The sequence below is a fragment of the Chiloscyllium punctatum genome, chromosome 7 (assembly GCF_047496795.1).
Source record: "Chiloscyllium punctatum isolate Juve2018m chromosome 7, sChiPun1.3, whole genome shotgun sequence".
Classification (NCBI taxonomy): Eukaryota; Metazoa; Chordata; class Chondrichthyes; order Orectolobiformes; family Hemiscylliidae; genus Chiloscyllium; species Chiloscyllium punctatum.
In genome coordinates this window covers 45,324,210-45,341,260 of record NC_092745.1, presented here as the reverse complement: position 1 = coordinate 45,341,260, position 17,051 = coordinate 45,324,210, and the positions used below count along the sequence as shown (strand labels likewise).

The 17,051-nt window shown below is 41.3% G+C and overlaps 1 protein-coding gene across 11 annotated transcripts in view; it reads right to left on the bottom strand.

Annotated features, from left to right (window-relative positions):
* The window catches only part of rasal2 (RAS protein activator like 2), a 413,768-nt gene that overhangs the window by 146,508 nt on the left and 250,209 nt on the right, over positions 1-17,051 (bottom strand). Inside the window, exon 1 of one of the 11 annotated variants that reach the window (XM_072573472.1) lies at positions 407-497. The exons of 9 other annotated variants lie outside the window; for them this stretch is intronic. In XM_072573472.1, the coding sequence (XP_072429573.1) occupies positions 407-482 (76 nt within the window). In that variant the 5' untranslated portion in view covers positions 483-497. Of the gene's footprint in view, positions 1-406; positions 498-17,051 lie in introns of those variants that run through there. One more of the 11 variants, XM_072573468.1, reaches the window with a different exon arrangement.

Below are 17,051 nucleotides of genomic sequence, written 5' to 3'. Positions count from 1 at the left end.
ATTGTTGCCATCTCAGGTTCCTATCAACTATAAACATCTCTTTTGCAAATAAGCTTAAGAAAAACTACTGATAGCACTGACTGGCAAACATAAAACTTTCTGAGTAAATTCCTCTATCCTTGATTCAAAGTATGAGACAAAAACATCTTTTTCAGCAAAGGTTCACTCCTTAAAGCACTATATCAGCATGCTAATTAGCCAAACATTCGACCAGAGGTTCACAAATAGCATGTACCACGCCCCGTACCCTCTCTCATTTCAGTCCAATACAATGTGTCTCACCCAAACAAGCTTCAATATCCCAATTAGCCCTGCATCCCTGCCATCTACAACCACTTTGATCAAACACACAAGAAAAAAACGACCTCGCTATAGATTTAGGGGTCAGGTAAAGTCTGTATTCTACCGAGCAACAAAAGAAGCTGTTCCTCATCTTCAATGCAGTCTGACCACTCTGCTCTACCGTGGAGGAAAGAACTCATTGTCCGCTCACAGAATCTGGACACAAGCCACAAAGGCTGCACGGAATATTGAAACACCTTCCATACAGTGCTATTATCCTCTCTCACAAATTAGAAAAGAGACAGCCCTCCGATAAACGGATATGCAAAGAGTGTTTTATTGATCACCAGCCTCTCTCATTGGAGCTCCACATGGTTCATATTGATGTATTTTAATAGATCGTTTACAGGCTGCCAAGAGAGACATTAAAGCTTTTAGTCTATTTCCTGGAGAAGATACTTTCTATGCTTGTATGCCCGCAGTCAGCAGTATTACAGATTAATAACTGATAGTACATAGCAACAGTAACATTTTTTTGAAGGTGGGATCATAGCCTTAACAAGGGGAAAAAAAAGCATGGATTCTCATGGCTTGGTTTCTAAATTACCTATTCTCCTTAAGTATTTTAATTGACCCCGTCACAGCTCCAGGGACCAGGGTTCAATTCCACCGTCAGGCAACTGTCTGTGTGGAGTTTTCATATTCTCCCCATGTGTGCATGCGTTTCCTTTAGGCGCTCTAGTTTCCTCCCACAGCCCAAAGATGGACAGGCTAGCTGGATTAGCCATGGGAAATGTGGAATTACAGGGCTAGGGTAGGGATCTGGATCTGGGTCTGGCTGGGATGCTTTTCAGAGGGTCGGCCTGGACTCGATGGGCCGAATGACCTGCTTCCATCTGCAGGGATTCTATGATTATTCCTCGCCAAAGGTGTGTAGAACAGTCCAACTATGTTCAAGGAAATATTTTAAATGCATTTAAAATAGAGTTAGTTATGTCTTCATAATAGTAGTCTCCAAACACCAAGGTGAAAAGATGGGCATTTTCTAAAGTTGCCTAATCTTGTTTTGTCCTCTTCCAACAGGAGCTATTCTTTGGGATTAAGAAAATTGCCTGTCTCAACTAAAAAAGTGACTATGTGCAGAGTTTATATATCATGCAAATCTAACCATTCAATCTGCAGCCAAAAACGAAATAACATGAATGATTAAGCGCCCAAACTTTGAATTATTCCTTATTAACCTTTGTAGGGAGGGCAAAAGGAGAATACAAATCACAGGTCCTGATTTCCCAGTGAATGGCAATCTCAGACCAAACACCTTAGGTACTGCTTTTTTTACAAAAGAAGGTACGCTGCATTTCTGAGGAGATTCTGCTCAGGACTCCATTCTGACAGTTGTTTAGGAGCAAAGAAGTGTCAACAGAAGACAAACCACACCCCTTTTCACAGTAGTCAGCTGACAGATCCTGAAATTTTAAAAGTCCTGACAGCGTCTATAAGAGCTTCTGTTAAAGGTTAAGGCAAATGTGATGTTAGGATTTTGGGAGGGTTGGATGCCATCTGGATAGAGGTAATAGGATACCAAGCAAGTAGGACACCAGGTTTGCAGGGAGCCAACTAGATAGGATACCAGCTGAGGAGAGAGCAGGGTGTCAGCTATGGTGGGAGTGGTGTGCCAATGAGGGGAGGGAAGAGACGTTGGTTGGAATCCAGTTAAATTCAGTAACAAAACAGGGGGAATAGATCATTGGGCTCTGTGGGAGGAATGGATAGAGGAGAGGAGGAGGAGGAGGAGGAGGTGAGCAGTCAGGTCCGGTTGCAGTTGCCTGAATTGGGATTTCTGGGGTCGGGAAGTGTCAAACACAGTGTGGGTAGAGAGGTCAGGTCCAGTGGTGTGTCAGAGTTGGATCCAGAAGGGTCTCGGAGCCAGGAATAGGGCATGTCAGATCCCTAAAGGTATTGTTTCTGGGATGGGTGTGTAAAGAGTCAGGGGATTATGAGGTACTTATGGCTCGCTGAGCTGGAAGGTTCATTTCCAGACATTTTGTTACCCTACTAGATAACATCTTCAGTTGGCCTCTGGCGAAGCAATGCTGAAAATTCCTGCTTTATATTTATATGTTTGGGTTTCTTTGGGTTGGTGATGTCATTTCCTGCGGTGATGTTATTTCCTGTGGTGAAGTCACTTGCTGTTCCTTTTCTCAGGGTGGTAGATGGGGTCGAACTTGATGTGTTTGTTGATAGAGTTCTGGTTGGAATGCCATGCTTCTAGGAATTCTCGTGCATGTCTTTGTTTGGCTTGTCCTAGGATGGATGTGTTGAGCCAGTCGAAGTGGTGTCCTTCCTTATCTGTATGTGATGATACTAGTGAGAGCCATACCGTCTATTCAAAAAAGAATGGGTACCCAATGAACACACTCCGCTGATTTCTCAGCAACAAACCCAAACGAGCAGACAAAACACATCCAGAAACCCTAGCCACTCCCCCATACATCAAACACATCTCAGAAATGACTGCCAAACTACTCAGACCCCTTAGCATCATGGTAGCCCACAAACCCACTAAAACAGCACTTAATGAACTTGATAAAACTTATAAAGACAACAAGCAAAACTAATGTCATTTACAAAATACCGTGCAAGGACTGTAACAAACACAACATTGCACAAACAGGCAGAAAACTAGCTACGAGGATACATGAACACCAACTAGCCACAAAAAGACTTGATTCTCTCTCACTAGTATCCTCACAAACAGATAAGGAAGGACACCACTGAACTACAAATCTTCTCAAAACTCGCTGAGTACATACGGCATCAGCTTAATAGTTACTCAATACATAGATCATGTATTTAATAGTCTAATCTTTCCTGAATAACTATTGTACTTAATTCCATTGGAACCATTCAACGTCTCCAATTTTTGTGCAGACTTATGCTGAGTTCCAAGCATAGTGGAATTGCCAAGCAGAAAATCCAATTTCCTGAGCAATTCCTTTGGAGAGTGCTACATTGGGGATTCTACAAACACAACTCCAATCTATACCCGCATAATGACAACCTTACCAGCAGAAAATCCACCCCACTGACCTTCCAATCTTCAGTTTACCACAGTATTAGTATATAACACAGCATCATAAATGAAACAAAATCTCAATCTGTAACTTCCATCATTGTACAGACATCACAAGGAAGCTAGAGTCAGGGGAAAGACCATTCCTACCAGGTGGTATTTACCCACCTATAAAAGCAGGCACCATTGAAAACATTGAAACGATTACTTGTGCTAGAGAATCAATACAAGGCACATAAACTGAGCCCACAATGTTACATGGAGGTAGATTTGTATAAAGGCTGTCATGCTCTGCTACAAAATCAATGCTGGGGCAGAAATAGATAATTGTTTAAACAAGGCGTGGTCTATAAGAAAATGGTTAATGGACTATGTACAGCAAGGAAGCCAGATAGTGCAGCTCCTTGCTTGCTGACAGCAATAAAGTATGTCCAAAGGAGTGTGTGTGGTGCGAGGATACTGATCACTTTCAAACAGGAAAAGGGGAGGAAAGAAACAAATTATTACCTGATATGACAGTATCGATGGAATAAGAAGCAGTGTCAGCATTTCAGGTCATGAACTCAGATGAAAAATCACAACTTAAAATATCAACACTTTCTGTCTCCACAGATGCTGCCAGATATATTCAGTATTGCAGGAATTTACTGTTTTTAATTCAGGATTCCAGCATCTGTAATATTTTGCTCTTGAAAATGTCACCTGATCTCCTCTAACCAACTTGAGAGAATCACAGTTGCCTAGTCGCAAGCTTTCAATGAACTGTCCCTTTTACCACAGCTTTGTGGCGACTGAGAAGTAAAACAAGAAAATGCATTTAAAATACTGGGCTACAGAAATAATAAAATAATAGAACTCAGCAGACTTTTTAGTTTCTTTACCAGTCTCCTACACAGAGTAAAAACTCAATTTTTTTTCAGAGAGAAGACTTCCTCAAAAGATGCTTCCAGGAATATTTGATCAATGTGTTGCTGGAAAAGCGCAGCAGGTCAGGCAGCATCCAAGGAGCAGGGGAATCGATGTTTCGGGCATAAGCCCTTCTTCAGGCTTATGCCCGAAACGTCGATTCCCCTGCTCCTTGGATGCTGCCTGACCTGCTGCGCTTTTCCAGCAACACATTTTTCAGCTCTGATCTCCAGCATCTGCAGTCCTCACTTTCTCCATATTTGATCAATTTCAAGGTTGAAACAAAGCTACCTACAGCAACACCACCTAATGGTTATGGCACATACAGATGCAAGCAACTTGCTCTTTATTTCCTCCCCCAGGCTGCAGCATGAGGGCTCAGATAGATAATGCAATTTCATACTCTACCGGGGAAGTATGCATTTAGTGCTTGCAACAGGAAAGAGTGTAGAGGGGGTATCAGATGGTTTGAGAACATAAGGGGGTCTGCAACAGCCTCAGCTTCCTTCAAATCTCGAATGTCTTTAATTTTATAAGGGCAGGAAAGATCAGCATTGTTTAATATAGATGTACAGGGAGCTAACATAATCCATAACGGGAAGATCTGATTAGCGGTTAGCGGTTCAATTACTTCAAATAATTGGCCTCCATCATTAATGAGGGTTACCTGGTAAAACACACAAACCAGTCTTGATCCTTGTTCAGTCCTCTTAAATGAGCTCAGTTTCTTCCTCCTTCTTTACATCCCAGCAATGCAGCTAGCAGATGAAAAACAATGGGCTAAATCTTCACTTTTCATTTGCTGAGTTCAGACTGTGTTGAGTTTTTTTTAGGGTAAATACTCTGAGGCCCAGACAGATTTCTCACCATACCTTACCAAATATGCCCCATTAAGTGACAACTCTCATGTTTGATTCTAGCCCCATATAATCCACACACCATTGCTGCCACAATTCATCACTCAGTGAATATCCACAGAAACACTGCATGCCAGCTTTAAAAGTCTTTTGAGCACCTGCAGAAGTAGTCAGTCCAGAGCTGCCATTTGCCTTGGAACAGTAGCATTAATGCTGGCAGAATGGTGAAGGGTATTGCTTTCCTACAGTGCCAGGTACTTCTCCAGGTGGCTGAGACTACATTAACTCAGGTGGCAGATAATTGACATCCGACCAGGCAGGGACTTTGAGGTCTTGCTGGACCTAAAATTTCTGGTTCTCCCAGCACCAGCAATGGAGGCCACCTGAGTTAATGCAAGTCTCAGCCATCTGGAGAAGTGTCCAGCATTGTGGGATGGCAATGCCCATCTCCATTCCACCTGCATAGTGCCACCATCCTCCTTTGGTACCCACCACACACCAAGGCTTATGTTCTAGTACTCTTATTACTGCCTGCAATGTCTTCCCCACTCAATCTAATACACCCAAACCCCAATAATAAACCTGTATGCCCTCTGTGTTGCCGATTCATTCACTCACACCTCCTTACCTGCACCAAAATGTAATAGTTGTGCCATCCAAGTTTACCTTCCATTTTATTTGCTCTCCCTCAGGAGGAAAGAAATCCACAATAGGACAGAAATTGTCAAGACGGGTGGTGGGCTGTCCAACATTCAGCTCCTCAGCCCTTATGCATAGAGGACCCTCACTCTGCCTGAAACAGCAGACTGACTATGTTCAGCCACTGGACTGGTATTGGAGGCTGCCCTTGACTTACTGTGGCAAGACTCCCTGAGGAAAAGATATGCTCCTTGACTTGACTGAGGCCTGCTGAAAACCATAACAAGCTTCCTGGCTTTGTGCTCAAGGGTAAGGCAAGACAAAAGTAATATAAGACTGGCAGTTCTGGCTGAGGGGGGGGAAAGCACACAAAGGCAAGGCAGACAGGCTTAAAGTGAGCAAACACTGTGAGAACAAGCAAACAGTTCAGAATTGCAATCTGGTCCAGTCCATGGGGTGAGTCCATGTCTCTAAGCATAAAATGTCTTTGCTGCAATATTACAATGATAGATGCCAGTTCAGTTGAAAAGCAAAAGTGTAATTTAAGTGGACTGGACATATGCTGTGAGGATTCTCACAGAATGGTACCTATCGGAAGTCAAAGTCCATGGGGTGTGGGTGATCAGTGTTCCATGAGCATGCCCTAAGACATTAGTGCCTAATGTCCAAATGGAGGTTCTTTGGAGCAAGTGAGGGAAGTCACCAGGTATCTGATTTGATTTGCATTTTGGTATTTCATGATGGTTACCGTGTTTGGCACATTTAGTAAGATGTAAGTTGTATATTAATGAGGCAAGTTGGGTTGTTAATGAGGTGTTTAACAAACTATAATTCCCCTTAATTGACAACTTGCTGATGCCTAGCATGAAACTTTCCACACCTCTTGACAAACGCATAAACGAAGCAGCCACATGCACCCAACTGAGATAAGCCTCACGAGGCTTCTCATCTGACTCTGCCACTAATCACATCATGTCATTTAAACCCCTAGAAGCTTTCACCCTGTTATGTTTAATTATTTACAACTGATATTTAGATTGCTGAATGAGAAAGAAAGTACATTGCAATCAAATTAATTAGTTTGAGTGGTCATTTCAACTGTTCTTGGCAGACTGAAGGAACAATGACTCATTCCTAAAAGAATTGCAGCACAGACATTACAGTGCAACTGTAAATATACAATTATAAGAGTAGGTGGCACTCCAACCCAACCTCTGCCTGCAGTCATGTTAATTATCATGGATAGTGTGGTGACTGTAACAAGATCGGACAGGTAGACCTCAAAGAATATGAGTTCCCTGACTGGGGTTATTAACCTGGTCCAATCTGAAGCCCTGGTTGACAGATATAAACATGAGTGTCAGAGGTTCTATTCACTCGGAGAGCTGGCTTTGAGGGAGCCAGACCAGTGTCAAGAACTCTCCATGTGTAAATAAAGAGTGACAATGATGAGATACCAGACTATGTGGAATTATTTCAGATTGAATTCATATCATGTAAACCAGGCAATTCTAGTATTCTAAGTACTGCATGAAAGCTCAGAAGTGAACAGGAATGTGTACAACTAAATCTTTGTACACTTTTGTAACAAGTGCAATGTACAATTTGCTATACACCACTTTAATCTTTTGCAGAAATTGCAAAAAAAAATGCCCACATAATATATAGCAGTGTTAATTTAGTAATACATACCACATGAAAAATAAGGCTGTTTGTCAAATAGAATGACATGCAATTATTTGAATAAGCCATTACCTCATACAGTAGAATAAAAACAAACAAATGTTCATCATTCAAAGGGGTTGACAAAATTAATTGAGTCTTTGATGGGCCAATCCAGCTCCAATCACAACACACAACAATTTGGGAATTTTAAAGAGGTCAAAGCAAAAGTATACAAAAGCCTTACTAAAGAGACCAATTTTTGTCTTTGGCCAATCTGAAAATTCAGATTCAAATGTCATCTTGAAGTAAAACTACTCTTAATCATGGAATAAATTGACCAAAACAAATTTAATTGTAAACAAATGTCATAAGTCTGTGGAGGGAGAAAAGAACTTGATTTTTGAGAGACAACATTACAACTTCATGATCATCCACTCAAATACAAATAACAGGAAGGAGAGCTAACCAAAGCCAACATCACTGACAATACCTTAGGGTTCAGTTGGCCACAGCAGAATTTTACTTACTGACAAGCATTATTGCTGTCATTTTCAATTGATGACATTCATTTTAAATAGCTTGTTACACATACTGAAAATGTGAAATCTCAATTTTTTTAGTCATCATGTTTGCAAATAGGCAGAATAGATATCTGTCATTGATATGTTGAAATCAACCTAATGAAAAACTAGGTCATTGCTTCCAATCTAAATTTCAGTGTCAGGTCACAACTTAAGAAATATTGGTCCACTCTGATCACCTGATCAATAAAAAACAGAAATGTACAATGCAAGCTAATCACATTATGTAGTATGAAAATGAACAATCAATCTAGCAGAGAGCAATCATTCTTGAACAGATGAGTGATCTGGCATCAGTTTACTGCAATTAGATAAAAGTCACACAAACCAGCCTCTTTTTGCAGATGTTATGAAAGGAAATGATGGAATGTTTCATGTTGCATTTCATGTAATTGTCTGTCCCCAATTTTATTTTCATCTCCTGATGCAGTGCTTCAGATGATGGGAGATTTCCTAAGGTGTTGCCTGCCCACTAAGACTGCATAATATGTCAGCTTTGCCACGTGCTCCGGACACTCAAGCATGGGGCAGAGGTTTAGTTGAAGCAACGCAAATCTACCATGGCAGCATAAAAACTAACAGTAACCCTTCTGATTCAGGTGATATTAGCACATGACACTGCTGCAACCTGGTTTCTTTCTGGTTTCTGAGGATCCCAACCATATCAAGTGCTGAAATTATGCAAAAAGGTGGGAGGTATCCAAACTCGATAACATAGCACCTCACATGCATTGTATCACAGGGGCCAGGAGAGGACTCAAGCCTCAGCAATCCCTTCATGACTTTTTATTTGTGTAGTTTCGCTATTTCTCAGCAGATTACAAATAAAATCAGCTCCAAGTATTCTGCCTGCAATTAGGAAATTCTGATCATAACATTAGCCATAATGATACACATCAATGCAGTTTGCACAAATCAATTATTAATTGATGCAGTCTATCATAGAGACATCATGAAAGCAAATCTTTATGAATAAATTCCAAGGCCTCATGCTAATGTGTCACACAGTAAATTGAACGACTTCTGCACTGAGTGCACAGCTGCAAACTGTAGTCAGACTACCTATGAGTTATGGATAATTAAAAATGTCACAGAATCACAGAATCCCTACCATGCAGAAGCAACCCATCAAAGCCTGTACCCACACTCCGAAGAGCATCCCATCCAGGCACAACCCCTTACCCTATCTCTGTAACATTTAATTCTCCATGGACAATCCACCTAACCTGCAAATCTTTGGACTGTGGGAGGAAACTCACAGACACAGGGAAAATGTGCAACCTTCGCACAGACTGTCACCAAAGGCTGGACTCTAACCTGGGACCCTAGTGCTGTGGGGCAGCAGTGCTAATCACTGAGCTACCATTGCCACCTCTAGTGCTAAAAACAATTTAGCACTAATTTATTCAAGGGACTCTGATAATTAAAGCAAAAAAGGTCATGTACATTGGACAAATCCAGAGAATGAGGCTCTTGTGGCACAGTGGTATCACCCTATCTCTCGGTCAGAAGGGTCAGGTTCAATTCCCATTAAATCAGATTGATGAAAATATGATAAATCAATAGACTAATCTGCAATGTTATATAAAAATAGGGAATCATGCACAGATAGTATGCTGTATAGAAGTACATACTAATGCAGAAACAGAAAACAGAAATGTAAACAAATGTGCATCAAGTGGGAATGACATGAGTGTCAATTAATAGGTCAAAGAAATGCTTGAAAAATTAGCAATGCAAAGTTACGACTGAACTAGTTTGCAACCCTTAAAAGAAATGTACAAATTTCATATTATAAGCATTTTACCATACACAGCAAAAGAAAAGGCAATCCATTGTATTCTTACAAATAAGTAAATGGATATGATTCAAGAAAAGCCATTTAAAGCAGCTGCAAAGGATAATGATTTCAGATCTCTATTCCCCTTAAACTTACCAGGCAATCTATTGCATGCAATTCTAGTCTCTTTCCTATCGGAAAGATGTTGTGAAAATTGAAAGGGTTCAGAAAAGATTTACAAGGATGTTGCCAGGGTTGGAGAATTTGAGTTATTGAGAGAGGTTGAAAAGGCTAGGACTGTTTTCCCTTGACCATCGGTGGCTGAGGGCTGAGAGGTTTATAAAATCATGAGGGGCATGGATAGGATAAATAAGCAAAGTCTTTTCCCTGGGGGTCGGGGAGTCCGGAACTAGAGGGCAGAGGGCAAAGTTTTAGAGTGAGAGAGGAAAGATATAAAAGAGACCCAAGGGGCAACGTTTTTACTCAGAGCATGGTACATGTATGGAATGAGCTGCCTTAGGAAGTGGTGGAGGCTAGTAAAATTGTAACATTTAAAAGACATTTGGATGGATATATGAATAGGAAGGGTTTGGAGGGATATGGGCCAGGTGTAGGCAGGTGGGACTAGATTGGGTTGGGACATCTGGTCGGCATGGATGAGTTGGACCGAATGGTCTGTTTCCATGCTGCACATCTCTATGACTATGATAATCAATCTGACAGCAGCTTCATTTCATCCAACATGGAAAACCCACGAGATCTGTGTCGTTGCCATTTCCTGGGTGACTATGCACTTTTGTAAAGAAAGTCACTGCATCACTGAACAAATACCTTTTCTTTTCAATTGGCTGAGTGCGTACTGGTAAACCATAAATAAAAGCAATGACATCTACATCTACAGAGATGCAAACAAAACACACCCTGTTCAGTTTAAAAGTAGATAAATATCAGTACATCGCACATATCGCAAGCTGCAAGTCTAAAACAACAATGAACAGCTGAGTTCCATCAGGATAGCATTCAATGATTCTTGTTTCAAGTTATGTTGAGCAGTTATAGAGTCATACCGCATGGAAACAGACCCTTTGATCCGCCTTGTCCATGCCAACCAAGTTCCCAAAATAAATTAATCCCACTTGCCTGCCCCTCCAGTTCCTTCTAAATCTTTTCTGCATCTTTTCAGGTTTAATAACATCCTCCCTATAGTAGGAGGCCAGAACTGTATGCAGTACAATATTCTAAAAGTGGACTCACCAATGTCTTGTACAGCTGCAACATGGCTCCTCAACTCCTTTACTCGATGTTCTGAGCAAAGTTAGAAACCAGAGAGACACTACAACACATTAGCAAGTGTAAAAGGGCAGTACAACATTTCCTGTTGTTGTGCATCACTTTGCCATATTAGAGGTCACAGATCCCTTTGTGAGTGTGCGGTGTGCGTAAATATAAAGGAGGGAATGAGAGTTCAGCAAAGATAGGGTTAAGTTGGGGGGAGGGGGTAAGGCATCAGCAGCCAAGAGGGTTGAGTATGGGGAGGAAGGTTGAACCAAGGGGTGCAATTGAAGGTAAATCAAAATGGCTGCAGGTCAAAGGGGAGAAAAACGTGAGGTCAATTACAGGAGGGAAAATGAGAAGATAAGGGAGGACATAAGGACATTTGTGCAAGGTAAAGGAGATCTGAGAGTAGTGCACACAAACAAGGGAGAGCAAGTAGTGGGTAGCTGGAGAGTCAAGCAGAAGGGCATGACAAAAGAGGATGGTACACAAATAGTGGGACACAGAGGAGGCAGAGAGAAAGTAGGGGTTATTGAAGAGAGAGTAGGGCTGCAAGAAAGTGAGGCGATCAGAGGGGTGGGGATGAAAATAGGATGCGATGGGAGTAAAAACATGGAGTATACAGAATGGCCAAGCATATGGGATAGAGCTAGGTAGGAGCTTGAACAGAGGGGGAGCAATCAAGAGGGGCATGATCGTAGGTAAGTTGATCAGGGAAGGGTCTTCGAGCAGAGTACAGGTGGACAAACAAGTAACAGAACGAGGACGGCTTTCACAGGAAGGGATGCAAGCAGCTTGTTAGAGTTGGGCACGGATACAATATTGAAAGGAGTGATCAGAAGAGGGATGCAAGCAAAGTTGGTGCAAAGGCAGAGCAAGCCTGGGAAAGTGCAGAAAGGCATTAGCAAGAGAAAATAAGTGCAAAAAAAAGAACAAGAGAGGGGATTACAGGAGAGTGAATGGTAGTTACATGAGAGAAGTCATAAGTTAAATTAATGTCTGCCCCTGCCCTCTTGGCTCTGTGTTATCCAGCAAAGTATCTCCAAAACATAGTTAGAGACCTATACCATACTGGATTAGTGGTGCTGGAAGAGCACAGCAGTTCAGGCAGCATCCAACGAACAGCGAAATCGACATTTCGGGCAAAAGCCCTTCATCAGGAATAAAGCTCGTTTTTACCTATACCATACATCCATTCAAAGTGCCATGCTACGTACTTAGCTCAATTTGACTGTGCTTCTGTGGTGTTCAATGAAAGAAACAATCCAACATGGTAAGTGAAGACTTCGGAAATTTGCCAGTAACCCTCCTGCTGTCTGAAACAGTTAAGTTTCATTAACTATTTCTGTTGGCACTCAACTAATGAATACAATCAACATCCAAGATAGCTTGAAGTAGGAATGAATTCCCAAGTGGAAACAGCAATATTGGGTTGTAGGTTAATCCAAATCCAATTTTTGGGAAGAGCAAAATGTCATCAGTTTCTTGAGCCAATTCCACCGTTCAATTAAATTATGTTTGAATTGTATCAAATTCTATTCACCCTTTGCACCACACTCCTAACTGGCCTTGCCCAACTCTACATCTACCTTGAAAAAGACCCTGCATCCATAGCCTTTTGGAAAAGAACTCCTGATTTCCAACACTTGTCGGGATAAAAACCTGAAATCTGACAGCCAGGAACAGATGGATTGGAACAGAGAAAGCAAAGATTGCCACAATACAGGAGACCTTCATACTTCATGCAAATTCAGACAGAAGCAGTGCTAAATATCTATCACAAGTGAATCTGCGCTTATGAGACAGCCAGAACAAAATTGAAGTAGGAATGATGGCAAAGCAAAGACCATTAAAATAATTCACCATTTCAACTTCAAATAATTCAGCAACTGAAGTGAATCAAGGATCATCAGTAAAATAATTCATGGGTTCATTTCACATAGCTAGGTGTTTATTATAGATCCCCAGAGAGTCAATGGGAAATTGAGAAGCAACTCCCCAAATTGAAAAATAATTTAAGGGAGTGTGTAAAAAGAAACAAAAGGGGAATTATAGTAGGCGATTTCAACTTTCCCAGCATTAACTAGGATAGACATTGTGTTAGGGGCTTGGATCTAGTGGATTGCTTGATATGGGTACAGAAGAAATTTTAAGGTCAATATATCAAGGGTCCAAGGAGGACTTAATTCTGGGGAATGAAGCGGGACATGTGGTTTACATGATGGTGGGGTAGCAATCACAACGTGGTACAATTTAAGCTTATCATGGGCAAAGAAATGGAAAAGTTGTAAGGTTTGGATTGGAGAAAGAGTAGATTTTAGTTAAATAAGGGAGGATCTGGCCAAGGTAGACTGGGAACAGCAACTCGTGGGGAAATCTACAGAAGAGCATGGCAGAGGAGAGGTAGGTGTTTAAAAAAGGAAATAGGAGGGTACAAACCAACATGGTCCCTCGAGGATAATCAGAAGGAGTAACAAGCCCAGGGAACCATGGATAACCAGAGATATTCAGGATCTGATAAGAAGGAAAAGAGAGGCTTTAGCAGGTACAAGGGAACAAATCAATGGAGGCATTAATGGAATATAGAAAGTGCAAGGTAGAGCTGAAGAAAACAATGAGAAAGCAAAGAGGGGATGTGGGAAAGCTCTGGCTGGTAAAAGTAGGGAAAATCCTGAGAGATTTTGTAAGTATATCATTAGGAAGAGAACAACCAGTAAGGCCCATTAGGGACCAAGGGGGCAATGTTTGGGTACAGCAATGGTAGAGTGTTAAACCAATAGTTCATATACGTCTTCATCCAAGAAATTGAGGATGAAAGTATGGAATTCAGGTGGAGAGACTGCGAGATATTTGGGAAAATTCATATAGGAAGGACAAGGTATTGGTGGTTTTGGCAGGCTTATAAATGGACAAATGGCCAAGTCCAGATGAATTGTGACCCAGGCTGCTATGGGAGGCAAGGGAGGATTTGCAGGGGCACTGACCCAAATGTTTTAATTCCTCTCTGACCATGGGGAGGTGCCAGGAGACTAGGGAAAAGCTCATGTGGCTCCAATATTTAAGGATTGTAGAGCTAAGCCAGCAAACTACAGACCAGTGAACATCATGTCAGTAGTAGGGGAACTATTGAAGAAACTTTTGAAGGAGAGCATCTATTTCCATTTGAAGATGCAAGGATTGATCAGGAATAGTCAGCATGACTTTGTCGGAGTGAGGTTACGCCTAACAAATTTGATTGAATTTTTTGAGGAGGTGACCAGATCTGTAGATGAGAATAGTGCAGTTGACACTTTTTATATGAATTTCAGCGAAGTCCTTGTCAAGTTCCCACAAAGGAGACTTGTCAAGAAGGAAAATGCACATGTGAGACAGAGTAATTTGATAAAGTGGACTCAAAGTTGGCTCAGTTGGAGGAGACAGAGGGTGATGATGGAAGGTTTGGTGACTGGAAGCCAGTGTCCAGTTGCATACCACAATAATCTGTGCTGGGTCTCCTTATTATTCATTATTGATATAAATAACATTGAGTGAGTGAGTAGGGTTGAGTATCTTGGGTTACAAGAAGATATAATGGGATAGTCAAATGGGCAGATAAGTGGTGGATGGCATTTAATCCTGACAAGTGTGAGGTTATAAACTTTGCAAGAAGTAATTTGACAAGGACTCATTCAATGACTGGAAATTCTGTGGAACAGTGGGAACTTGGAATCTTCATCCATAGATCTCTGAAGGCGGAAGGACATGTTAATAGGTGGTGAAAAACGCATAGAGGACACTTGCCTTTATCAATCAATGATAGATTACAAAAGCAGATCAGTCATGTTGGAGTTGTATTGAACTTTGGTGAGACCACAGCTAGAGCCCTGTGTGCAGTTCTGTCTGGCACATTATAGGAAGGGTGTGACTGTACTGGAGGAGCTGCAGAGGAGACTGACCAAGATGCTATCCCCAATGTAAAAGGTAAGTTGCGAGGCAAGAATGTGAGGCTTGGGTTGTTTTCTTTGAAGCAGAGAAACTGAAGGATGATCTGATTGAGAAGTGCAAGATTCGAAGTGGCATGGGCAAAATGGATAAGGAGCAGCTGTTCCCCTTAGTTGAAGGGTCAGCCATGAGGAGACACAGGTTTAAGGTAAAGGCCTGAGGTTTAGAGGGATAAAAAACTTTTTTACCCAGAGAATTCTGACAATCTGGAATGCATTGCCTGGGAGGGTAGTAGAGGCAAATAGCCTCATATTGTCAGAGAGTTATACAGCTCAGAAACAGACCCTTTGGTCGAACTCACCTGCACCAACCAGATATCCTAAACTAATCAAGTTCTATTTGCCAGTACTTGAACAATATCTCTCCAAAACCTTCCTATTCATTTACCCATCCAGATGCCTTTTAAATGTTGTAATTGTGCCCATCTCCACCATCTCCTCTGGCAGATCATTCTATAGTCAAAAGGTGTGGCCACACCTTTGACTCTGATCTCCAGCATCTGCAGTCCTCACTTTCTCCTGGCTCATTCCATATACTCACCACCCTCTGCATGAAAACGTTGCCCCTCAGGTCCCTTTTAAACTTTCCCCTCTCACCTTAAACCTATACCATCGAGTTTTGGACTCCCCAATCCTATGAAAAAGATGTTGGCTATTTTATAAATCTCTATAAAGATAACCCTTCAGCCTCTGACGTTCCAGGGAAAACTGCCCCAGACCATTCAGCCTCTCCTTATACCTCAAACCCTCCAATTCGGGCAGCTTCCTTCTAAATATTTTCTGAACCTTTTCAAGTTTAACATCTTTTCCATACTAGGGATAACAGAACTGAATGCAGTATTCTAAATGAGGCCTCACCAATCCTTTAAAAAAAGTACCTGGATGAACATTTGGCATATCATAACATTCCAGGCTATAGGTCAAATGCTGGCAAATGGGATTAGGTTGAAGGTCAGGTGTTTCTCATATGTTGATGCACTGTATGATTCTATGATTCTCAATTACATGAGCTGATAAACTGACCCAGGCTGCCATCATAATCTATGAAGATTTACCCAAAGCATTACTTATTTTGCCCTGAATTTTAGAGCAAATAATGAAGGACAGGCATTAAACACAGGAACAGGCTTGCCTGCAAGATGTATGACATAACAATGGTTTTGAAGAAAAAAATATGGCAGAGCCAGGACATGAAGCATAAACATTTTCAGAATGTTTGCACTCTCTGCATGAAATTCAGCTACCTACTCGTTCAAGTAACAACTGACAGCATGTGTTGCAAAATGCCTTGTTCAGGCCACTCCATCCGATTAGCTGCCACTTCTTATCTGTGAAGATTGTGGGTTCAAAACTCACACCAGAACTTGTGCAGAAAAACTAAGACCAATGCTCCTACTGAGGGACTGCTATTATGGTTGGAATTTAATGAGATGTTAAACCATGGTTCTGACTAAACATCTCAGGTGGACATATTATAAATTTGAAGTAAAACAGCTAAGTTATTACTGACATTCTGGCCAATATTTATCCCTTTTTCAACCACAGAAATAAATTATCTGGTCATTATAAAATTGTTATTTGTGGAACTTGCCCGGTGCCAAATGGCTGCTGCATTACTGACAATGCAATAGCAATGACATCTCAAAAGTACTTAATCGGCTGTAACACACATCGGGGCATCCATGAAAGGCACTACATTAATGCAATTCTTTTAGTTTTCTTTTCTTGCGAGTAACTGGATATTAACTGACTCCCTGACAAGAAACTAAACTTTAAAGAATATTGATAAAATCATGCTAACCAGAAAAGGGCAGGTCCAGTGCACAGTGATTTGAACCAAAATATTTAACCAATTTCAAATACAGCTTCTGTCTATTTCCTGCCTCAAAACAAGAGAGAAGTTAAAGGTGAATTTCTTACAACATAATTTTAATGAGGATGTCAGATTATAGAAGTGCCCTTTCCATGTTGCAGACTTGACAATGAATGACCTTCACAGTTGGGGTTATTTGT